Source organism: Cynara cardunculus (assembly GCF_001531365.2).
Source record: "Cynara cardunculus var. scolymus isolate 2C chromosome LG 11, CcrdV1, whole genome shotgun sequence".
Classification (NCBI taxonomy): Eukaryota; Viridiplantae; Streptophyta; class Magnoliopsida; order Asterales; family Asteraceae; genus Cynara; species Cynara cardunculus.
In genome coordinates, this window is record NC_037538.1 from 17,818,603 (window position 1) to 17,830,660 (window position 12,058).

General features: G+C 37.6%; 1 protein-coding gene across 3 annotated transcripts in view; it reads right to left on the minus strand.

Moving 5' to 3' along the window:
• Window positions 1-404: 404 nt before the first annotated feature.
• The window catches only part of LOC112521616 (tyrosine-specific transport protein-like), a 19,496-nt gene continuing 7,842 nt past the window's right edge, over window positions 405-12,058 (minus strand). Inside the window, exons 6-9 of one of the 3 annotated variants that reach the window (XM_025130580.1) lie at window positions 8,351-8,440; window positions 1,123-1,179; window positions 595-664; window positions 405-476 (exon numbers count right to left, since the gene is read on the minus strand). In XM_025130580.1, the coding sequence (XP_024986348.1) occupies window positions 450-476; window positions 595-664; window positions 1,123-1,179; window positions 8,351-8,440 (244 nt within the window). In that variant the 3' untranslated portion in view covers window positions 405-449. Of the gene's footprint in view, window positions 477-540; window positions 696-1,122; window positions 1,180-8,350; window positions 8,441-12,058 lie in introns of those variants that run through there. The other 2 variants (XM_025130579.1, XM_025130582.1) reach the window with 2 other exon arrangements.

Below are 12,058 nucleotides of genomic sequence, written 5' to 3' on the forward strand. Positions count from 1 at the left end.
ACATGCACCTTATCTATTAAGGTATGCAATTTATCACATATATTACACATACATAACATATGCATGTATCCTCTTACGTTCATCATGTCTTTGCACATATATCATCCATGTATATTATTTTATCATGCATACCATTAAATATTCAAATATTAATCACATATAATTTTACCTCAACCCAGATTGTCTGAAATCGGGTTATAACATATTCCCAAAGCAAGGCAAAACTAAACCTTATCAACTAAACTTTATCCTTTCTTGGACCGTCTTGCATATACCTTTAAAAGTTTGGGCTTGGGTAAAACATCCAATTTAGGAGGATTCATAACACTCGGTGTACCTAGCACACAGTTAATCATAAAATTGGCATCTTAATGTTTAAATGAAATCTCTAAACAAATGAAATACCTTCTGCAGAGTCTTTGTAGATATTTTTTTGCTTAAAACTTACATCAGTTGCCAAATAAGTAGCCAAGAAGCTGTGACAACCACATCAACAGATTATGAAAAGAATTATTACGAGCTAGTGGAATTCTCATCAGCCCAACTGCCCTGGATTTAACAAGAATTTATTGGTTTATAAAAAACGAGAATTACCACTAGAGCTGCAAAAGAAATTATGATGGCAGATACTAGAACTCCATTGACTGCACCAATAAGCCGCTGACTACATCAAGATATAAGCCTTTCAGTCACTTCTGTTATGTGAAAACTGCCCCAAATATAAGTGTCACAAGAAGAGAAACTAGTTTATATAAACTTGGCAGAAAGAAAGCTGGAATTACGAAAAAGGATATCAAAAAGGGTGAACTTTTTGCATTTCTTTTGTAAATCCATCTTAAATATGTTTCTCTTAGCCATCTTCTGGGAACAAGGTCTCTTTGCACCAATGTCTTTTGCTTTCTCCTATTAGCTACCACTAGCATGGTCTCATATGATAATTTACATTATCATTACTCTATACGGATTCTAAAGCAATAACCAGTGCAGGAGGATTTTGTGCTATTTTCTAAAACCCAAATCCAAATATATAAAAATTTAAATTACAAAAACTATCAAATATGATTTATTGTAGCTGAATCTACACAGGTGGTAAAAAAAGGATAAAGATAAGGAAATAACCACCTTCCAAAGTAGCAAATGCTGCCGAAGATAAAAGAAAACAGGGATGCACATTCCCATCTGCATTCAAGTAGTACTTGTCAAGACCTAACAAAATATGGAACCTCTTTTACATGATTCACATCATAGAATATCACCAAACTATAAAGCCAAATGGGGAATCATGTTGCTAATTTATCTAGCATCATAAGAATGTAAATAAGAAAATCAAGTACAGCATCACATGCTCAGTCAATATGCATCAAGAATAGATTTAATAATTTAAGTATCAATTTGCAAGCATAGAGGAAACTAATAAACAGTTACAATAATTGTTGGACTCTTAAATTATACAAATTTATATATCATTAAAGACAGTTTAGGAGATGTCAGTGAAGAGAAAGCTAGAATTCTCAAAGAGGGTGATTAACTATTGAGAAACGATGTAATATATAGAGTAAATCATTGGCCATGGGCCAAGATATATAGATCTAATTGGAAAGATAGCGAACGTAAAGCAATCATAATGACTCATTTAGCCCTTATGTCACATTCCTCCAGTTGAGCACATGTGTCAAACATACCCAACTTGCCACGTATAGGACTAGTCTATTTCTATACATGGGGGTTCATGGAAAGTTCCAACTACTCATTGACTAACAAAATTGAAGACAACCTCAATATGTGTTGTTCTTTAATGAATATTTGGTTCTTAGAGATATGCACAGATGAGTGACAATGCTTTGCCATCAACCGGACCGTTTTGGGCGGTTTGAGTGGCCTGGCAGTCCGGTCCGATCTGAAACATAGTCAAACTGCTCGGTCTCTGCTCTGATATGCGGTTTGAATGTTTTTTTGAGCGCTAGAAATACGAATGTATTAATTATATTTAGTTTTCAAATTGTAGGCTTAACTTTTATAGGCTAATTTTAAAAAATTCATCAAAGACATTATGCTTTTAGTTTCCATTTCTCAACTATCCATGTTATCTAAATTGACAAAATCTCGAATCCGTCAAAAATCAAATCCAAAATTCTAAGTTGTCCTTCGACTTGCTCAATCTTGTCCAAATCTCCGACTTATTTAACTTTTTTTCAAATTCATCAATGTTTTTTGCTAATTTTAGAGATAGACATTTCTTTTAGAATTCGATATAGTATTGTTTTAATATTGTTATATTGGTAGAAATTTCCCTTTGGATGTTGATGTTATGTTTTTAGTTTAAAGCCCATAAGAGGCCCAAACCGCCTATACCGGTCAAACGAGACACCCTTTTTGTGGTCCGGTTTGACCGGTTTAGTCACTTGCTACCAAACAGCTAGGTTTGGAAAATTTCCTACGCAGTCATTGCGGTTTGGTTTGTGCTTTGGGGGTCAAAATGCCCAAATTGGACTGTGAACACCCCTACCCTTCATATATAGGACCCCACCACAAGTGTGGTTGTTCAAAAACGTCACATACACAAAGACGGATTCGTTTTGGCTGAGAAAGGTTTTGATTTAGGATGAGTTTTGGTGATTAGAATTGGAATTCCGGTTGAATTGTGTTGATTTGGTATGTTGGGTGTATCCAAATGTATATGTGTGTTATGGTGTGCAGTGGCCCGAAGATGGGAAAGAGGCCGGAGAAGATGATCGGAGATGGGAAAGCATCTGTAGAGAAGGGATGAGGTTTTTGTTTTTATCTCTTCCATTTTTTATAAAATGTTGTATATTGCTTGTAAAAAAGGGATCAGAGGTTGTACAAGAAAAAAAATTAACTAAAAGGGCAAAATGACTAAAATACCCTTGATTTTACGAAATAATTTTAGGTTCAGGGACCTTCTTCTCAAAAACATGAAACCATAGGAACGAAAATGTAATTAACTCTGGTTAATATGTTTTAACCATATGACGCCTCCCTTTGTTGTGAATATGATTTAACTCCATGTTAAAGACTTAAAGTCTTAGAAATGACACAGAGACCAAGATGATGATAAGGAAAATCATCTTAACCACGTTTGCATAGGTCATTTGTAACATGACTCAATATTTGGACTCAATACTTTTATTGTCCATGATAAGAGATCTACGCTAATGTACATTAGTAAGAGTTCTTGAGAGAAAATCGTTGTATTTCATATTGAATGATACAAAGAAAGAACTCATATGTATACTACAGGTTCCTACTTATTCTATGAAACTACATAAAAGTAAAAGATATACAAAATACTTACCGCTAATATTCAACACTCCCCCTGAAGCTAGTATACAAATTGTACATTCCAAGCTTGTCACAAATGTAATTAATCCTGGGACCTGCAAGAGACTTCGTAAATGTCTACTAGTTGATCATCTGACTTGATAAAACTAGTAGTAATTTCTCCAAATAGAACTTTCTCTCAAATAAAATGGCAATCAATCTCTACATGTTTGGTCCTTTCATGAAAGACACGATTTTGACGCAATATGGAAAGCTGCTTGATTATCATATCTTAGTTGCTTCTGTTTCAACTCCTTGAGAAACTGTTTCAACCATATAAGTTCACACACTACTTTGGGCATGGCTAGATATTCAGCATTTAGCAATTGAAAGAGATGCAACGAACAACTAGATTCAAGTGGTTGTCACACTGAGCATTTAGAAATTGGATAAGAACATTGAACAGAGGTGTCATCATGAGATAGTCGAGTTTGCCAATAAGTCTCTGACATTAAATTGGATCTGACAAGGGCTCCTGTGAACGCAGGAAGAAGCTTAAAATTTGGATCCATTGGACTGTCTATCGGTTCGCAATTGATCATGTCGGGTTTTTTCAAGACGTCCAAAGCAAACTCCTTTTCGAGATGAAGATACCCTAATGGAACTGTGTAACCTCTATTCCAGAAAAGTACTTGAGATTGACCAAATCTTTTGTCTTGAATTGATGGAATAGATGTTGCTTGAGTTTTTGTATACCCTCTTGGTCATCAAAGTAATAACCCTTAGCCACCAACTGATCTTTTATCCAGTTTATCTTTCCATAAGGATCAACTTTGATGGTGTAAACCCAAGGACAATCGACCTTCAACTTCCCCGGATGAAGAGAATCTAAGTCCTAATGTAAGGCATTCATCTCATCAACCATCGCCTGAAGCCAACCGAGATTTGCAAGGGCCTCTCCTACATCTTTAGGAGTGCAAACAGAGGACAAACGATACAAAAGCAGTATATGAAAGAGGTAAATAGTGGGAGCTTAAGAAATTATAGATTGGATAACGATTGTGAGTAGATAGTACCTTCCGTTCAGCTATAGGATGGTCCAAGTCATGAACCAAAACTAGAGGCTAGATCGTGGTATAAGGTGAGTCCGATAGGCCAGCAGCTTCATCTATAGGTACCATTGTGGTCTCATCCATCTTAGGGATATGCTCGGGTAGATGTTCAAGAGTAGAACTCACGTGGGGGCGATGAAGGTTAGTGTACAACGGTGGCGGCAAGTTTGAATACAAGGTTAAAGGTCGGTGGATTCTATGGAGTAGGATCACTACATGGAACACGAGTAGAATCAACAGGACACTCAACATTGTTGGTAGGACAAAAGAAGAGGGTTGTTTCAGAAAAGTTAGTATCGGTGCAAACAAAGTATCGTCCAAGATCAGGATAAAAGCAACGATAACCTTTTTGTAAACAAGAATAACCCAAAAGGACACATTTGAGAGATTTTGCTAGTAGTTGGTCTTTTCCTGGTGTGAGCTCGTGAACAAAGCATGTGCAACAAAAGATATATGGATGAAGAGGATAAAGTAGTAAGATAGGGGATAATAAAAAATGAGGAACCTGATTTTGTAATACTGACGAAGGCATGCAGTTAATCAAGAAGCATGTTGTGAGACCATCTCCTATAAAACGCAGTAGGACATGAGTGCGAAGGAGAGTGTGTTTTTTCAATCAAGTGCCTAATTTTCCTTCAGCCACGCCATTTTGTTGAGAGTTAATGAGTGCAAGGGTTTAGCCTAGCAAATGCCTGTAACCTTAGCTTTTGAGCCATCAGAACAGTTGACAATGTATTAGAGTATGTAATGCATGAGAACATGAGTGTGAAGGAGAGTATGTGTTGTTTCAATCAAGTGCCTGATTTTTCGTTCAGCCACGCCATTTTGTCGAGAGTTAATGAGTGCAAGGGTTTAGCCTGGCAAATGCTTGTAACCTTAGTTTTTGAGCCATCAGAACAATTGACAATGTATTAGAGTATGTAATGCATGAGAACAAACTTTTTTTACCTGATATATGATCTAGAAGCACCAAAATCAAGAACCATGGCGCAATCGGCGACGATTGAGATATGCAAACAATGGAAGAACAGGTCTCACTATTTGGCTTGACGGGTGATGGTTGTTTATTTTCCCATTGTTTCATAAGCTCTTCATGGAGATAAATACATTGCCTAGAGAAGCCCCACGAGACTAGTCGTATTGTGTAATATTAGCTACCTTAGGTGGCTTAAGTTGAAAACCTCGATCGACAGTATGACCAATCTTATTGCAATTAGTATCAAGATGATTCTGGTTCCCACAAGCTCTGATGCCCCCTTCCTTACAGGCAGCAGGAATAACATAATCAACTTGGGTAGTAGTGGAGCTGATGGTGATGTTAGTTGATGCTAAAATACGAACTAACTGCTCAAACACACTATCAATGCTTAGAGTTCTAAGAGTAGCTAAGAACAATAAAGAATTTTCCAAGATGTTCTTCGTGCAATTCAACATTGTTAGAGAATGACGTCATCTCATTGAACACTTGTCCAATAGTCTCCATGTTTCCAAGATAAGTTTGTATATATTGTTCTTGTTGCATGATCTTCATGTTAGAAACTACTATATCTTAGCCCAATAATTTTTCATCAGACAGAATAAGAGAGGAAGAAAATTAAACAAATCCCAGGTGGATTGTTTGTCCGTTGCTGCCATCAGTTAAGAGAAGAAAGATTAAAAACTGAAATCAGTAGATGGACACCACAGTCGTGATCGGAAAAGAGAGAAGAGGCCATACGACAGCAGCTACACCACAGACCAGGTCGGATTAGGGAAATGAGGCCGGAAGATAACAGCAATATCTCCATCAATGCATCGTCACGAACCACTTACAGCGGTGGTGCCTGGGATCCACACCCGCAGAGGAGCGGTGGGGTGAGTGCATTGGCTCTGATGGTTTTTCCTGGTCCGAGGATTACATGGCGGCTAGGGTTTCTACAAAGGTAAAAGACACAACTAGGGTTTGGGGCTGGTAGGAAACACAGATTGGATTTGGGTTCAAAGTAAATCATCATAAACCTCGCTTTTTCAGCTTATATGCCATGGGAAGGTTACAGTTTTAAAGCTGCAGTACTCATTAGTGGGCGCTTAATATATGAAGATATTTATACTTCTTTTCATGAAAACATGACTAAATTGCTCCTAGTTACTCCTTTGATACCATGTGAAAGGATTTTCGAGAAAATCTCTTGTATTTCATATTGAATGATACGAAGATAAAACCCATATTTATACTAAAGGTAAAGATATACACAATATCTACAGCTAATATTCAACATATAAGTGCATTTAAATGCCTAATTACTGTAGATGATCATGCCTACTCACATCCTCTGTGAGGTGAAGATTCCTAAACCAGTAATTGTAATACTCATCTATCATTGGTTCAATTTTATGGCACCATAAAGCAGAGAAGATGCAGCAAAGGATCAGATGAGGTAGTATTTGCTAAGATCTAAAAATGAGTCCCTTTGTATGTATTCCTTTTTCATTGTCATGATATTGACAGCTTTGCAAACAAATATGCTTTAGAATTATATCTCTTGGAATTTGCTAGGGTCTTCATGTCTCGAAACCTATTTTGTCACGGCAGTCAAAATTCAAAATTGCAGTCACAATTGTGATTTGGTATAGCGGTTATCGCGATTGTAAAGTGGTGCGTATGATAATTAGAAGTATATATACACATATTGAACTTAATATAGTATATGTATTCGACAAAAATATACAATTTAGACAACTTAAACAAGTCAAGTTTCACATAAACGAAGATTGTATATAATTCAAGAACCTGTTGACAGTAGTAGATTCGAAAGGCTGGGGGGAAGGTTGAGTCTTTAGTAGGTTTGGGATACGGTTTGATAAGGCATAGGGAGATTCTTTAGTTTGTTCTGTGTGATGTTTAGCTAAATGGACTATTCACATTCTTTTCTAATTATGTCTTAGAAGACAACTTTTTTGCAAATTTTTCCTTATCATTATGCTCTCTAATATTTTTGTTTCACGAAATCTTTTTCGCGATATGGATCTCGTCTCGGAAGCAACCTCCGTCGTTTGAGAGGGCAAAATGGTTTGCATATATCTTCCCCCCACCCCAACCAACCCTACTCCCGAGTGGGATATACAGGGTTTGTTTGGTTTGGTTTTAATAGCATTTTCCTTGCTTCTAATAAAAGAGCACCTCATGAAGAGCCTTCTTGTCACCGTTATATCACAAAAATAGAGTATGGGCATTGTGCTCATTTTGCTAGTTCATTTACTCTCTGACGAATAAAATTATGTATATTCCTTCAGCCCTGCTTCTCGACTTGGAGCATAGATATGTAGATTGTAGTGTTAGATAATGAAAGATATTATGTTTAACAAATGAGAAAACACACAAGGTTCGAGTTTCAAAAAATATCAAGTTCATGCTACGAAGGTAAACAAGATTGCGCATCAGATTTAAAATAACATAGATATAGGAAAGTGAACTTTGAGACTAGGAATAAGTATGTCGATACAAGATTTCCACATACAACAACCTTTTACACTTCATAAATATTCATTTAAAGAAATCTAATATAACTTATCAAGCTTTATTACCAATAATTCAAAAACACCAGGTTAGAAGTTGGTGATGATATTCAGTGGCATGTAACAAGTCAATGAAGAGTAGTGGCATATAGATGACGCCAAAACAAAACAGTCATCAAGCCAATATGCATAAATTAATGCACATGGTGTTGTTCAAACTACATGCTGATAACTATTATATATATAGGGAAGGGTTCAAACGAGAACACCTTCATTTTACGAGAACGTGAACGCACCAGGTCCCTCACGTGTATTGTCACATGTGATAAGGGTGTTCTTGCGTTTTCGCAAAATGAAGGTGTTCTCGTTTGAACCTCCACCTATATGTGTGTGTGTGTGTGTGATAATTTATAAGATCAAACATTAGATGCTTGCAAAATTGTTTACAAGAAATTAAATCATACATTGGAATGCCAAAGATATTAGTCAAGATGTCCGATGAACGAGCCACGTAGGCAACAAGGAGGGCATAATGTATAAATATATATGACCAGCTGCAAAAAGAGAAAGGGATTGTTACTAGATGAAAAGGTCTACCATTTAAAAGATACATGAAAAAGCTACAGAATAAAAGTTCAGGAAAACAAGCTTAATACAAGTATTTGATGCAAATTTAGATCATATGGATTAACAGATGTAATTACCTAGAGTTAGTTTAAATGATAAGGATATCAGGCGATGGTTTTCCAGTTTGATGTTTAAGGTTTCCATTTCATGTAACCTATATATATTTAGGTGAATCAAAACCTAGATCAAAAGCGTAGCTCATTAGAACCCAGAAACCCAATTTGACACATAATTCAATCTAGCTACAATGAGCTCATCCTTGTTTGGGTAAAAAAAATATAACCTCGACCATCGAGGATATTCCCTTCGATCGAGATAAACGCGATCGGCAAAGAATCCTCGACCTATGATCGGAAATGATCCACGATCAAGGAATGCACGATTTATATTATCTACTAACCCGGCGGCCGTTACATTTGATATTTATTGCAAATTGCAATGAATAAAGATCCACTCCATCAATACAGCAAAAGTAACTGACGATCAATAATTAAGGATATGATCAATGACACGACCGTTATGCCATAAAAACTCATCAAAGAATAGCCGTTATAATTCTCCCCAAAAGTCACTATGAAAAGACTATTATTGGCAGAGAGGGACAAGTTTTCGAAGACTCATCGCATGAAACAAAACCTTACAGAAAATTTGCCTTAAGACCATGTTAGACAAACACAGGGGACAAGGTTGAAAATAGCACACTTTTGTTTTTAAATATACAGATTTTATCACAAGGTATATTCAACACTTGAACAATGTATATTGCGGTATGAAAAGTTAAGGAAGAGAAATCAAACTATGATGTTTAGAGTGGTTAACCAAGTTGGCTACACTTTTTAGCACGCCGATCCACTATAAGTGTTCTATGTGGTAGAACACAAACCTTGGTACAATATATGATGTTCTTCTCTTGGCATAAGCTCGAGGAAAGTGTGGATCACTCACACATATGAAATACTCACAAGATTTAGGATAATAAATGGTGACACTCTTGTGCTATCAATGTAATCCTTTGATGATTGAATGCAAGATCAAAGTGACTTTGAAGGCTTTGAATGGTTGTATTTATTGCTCAACAACAAAAGTGAGCAATAAAAGATAGAACATATTTCAAGTGTTCAATAGTTATTTTGAAAGTGGGAGAAAAGCTTCGGATTTAAACACAAATTTAAAAATTCAGTATACTTTTAATTCTTAGCAGAAAAAAAAAAGTTTTTTTTTAAATCTTGTTTCTTTCATTCTTGTATTGGATTTCACCAAATGAAAATGAATGATTTAATACAATTATATTATTACTTCTATAACTCTAAAAAATATTTCTAAATGATGAAAATCATCACTGATGATAATTTTGTTGATATGTTTACCAAATCGTTCCCGCCAGCTAAATTCGAGCATTGCTCGGATTTGATCTAGCTTAGATTGTGTTAGTGTCATTTGGCACTTTGCAGGAGAGATGAGAATATTACGACATACGACATAGCGACATCTTGGGGGAGTTATTACTTGGTACCTTTTTTGGGTTGCTTAACTTGTTTGTTATATTGAGATTGCGCACTTGAGGATTTTTGTTTTTGTTTTGACAGGTGATGCCCGAGTAAAAGCTCGTCACAATAAAAAAAATTGTTACCTCGTGCTATCTTTTATCAGCTATTGTTCGTGTTTGGATTGGTTTGTGTATTGGTTTTGCTGGGTGATTTGCACATCATGGATGTTGTAGAACTCACCATATGGAAGGTACAAGTCGCTGAAGCATTGTGGCTGAAAAAGTCGAGCCACGTTGTAGGAAACATGGGCCCACGATCCTGAGCAGCATCGCACAGCGCTATAAAGAAGACGCCTAAGGTTCCGGGCGATGTTCAAGCGGCATGAGCCACGGCACATAGAGCAGGAAAGTTCCAGGAGGCATAGGCCGCAAAGCAACAAGCCGCGTCGCACGCTGTCCTAGTGAAGACACCATAGCGCCACGTTTCAGGTGACACAAAACGCATACGCATGCCGGGCATAGCCGTCCTCAGTGGTGCCCTCACATCCAGCGTGGCGACCAGCCCAGCGACTTAGCTCGCACTGAGATAAACTTGGTAATTGTGTTTGTGTATACCGATTACAATCAGAGATATATATAAGAGATACATTTACACTCTAGACCCTCTAATATAATTATATATATATATATATATATCACAATTGTCTAATATTCCCCCGCAAGCTAAGGCCGGGGAGCGACCTGTAGCTTGGACAGTAATAGGAGAAACCGTTGTGAAGGTAGCGGCTTGGTAAACACGTCTGCAATCTGATCATCTGTAGATATAAACTGAACTGAAAGCTTCCGTTGCCCAACCATTTCTTGAACAAAGTGAAAGTCAACTTCTACATGTATGGTACGGGCATGAAAGACAGGATTAGCTGAAATATACGTAGCACCAAGATTATCACACCATAAGGTAGGAACCGACTTCACAGGAACCCGGAGTTYGCGCRGTAGTGTTTGAAGYCATGTGAGCTYAGCAACAGTATCGGCTAGAGCTTTGTATTCAGACTCTGTTGATGATCGAGAGACAGTCCTTTGTTTTCGTGCAGACCATGATACTAGGTTTGAACCAAGATAGATAGCATATCCCCCAGTGGATCRAYGGTCGTCAGGGSWACYARCCCAGTCAGCATYGGAGAAGCCAGTYAGGGAGTTGTAAGCAGAATCAGTGTAGGCATGAAGGATTGTGCCTGAATCATGCATGATTCGTAAACCATAGTCAGCAGTGCCTTGCAAGTAACGAAGAATTCGTTTGACTGCCGTCCAATGATTTTCAGTGGGGGACTGCATAAATTGGCAGACTTTGTTGACCGCGAAAGTAATATCCGGACAAGACAATGTCACATACTGAAGGGCACCCACAATTTGGCGGTACTTGACCGGATCAGCAAACGTAACGCTATCACCAAGAGCAAGATTAGCATTAGTGGTCATAGGAGATGAAGTCGGTTTAGCATTAGACAGGCCTACGCGTTGCAAGAGTTCAAGGATGTATTTCCRTTGTGATAGAATCATATCATGACCCTGACTGGTCACTTCAATACCGAGAAAATAGGACAAGCGACCCATATCCTGAAAAGCAAAAGATTGGCTAAGACGTTGTACCACTTTGTCAATAGCCTCCGGGTTGTTTCCTGTCAAAAGAATGTCATCAACATAGACTAGCATGTACAAAATGGTGCCCCTGTGGGAGTAAATGAACAAGGAAGGGTCCGTTTTAGAGCCCTGAAAGCCAAGAGAATGAAGGACCATAGAAAGTAGATGAAACCACGCTCTAGGGGCCTGCTTTAATCCATATAAGGATTTGTGAAGTAGGCAAACATGATCGGGTTTGTCCGGGTCAACGAACCCTGGTGGTTGTTGCAAATAAACTGTCTCGTTGAGATCACCATGTAGGAAGACATTTTTCACATCAAGTTGCCTTAGAGACCATTTCTGTGTTGCGGCCAGAGATAGAACAACACGTATGGTGGTCGATTTGACCACGGGACTGAACGTCTCCTGATAATCAATG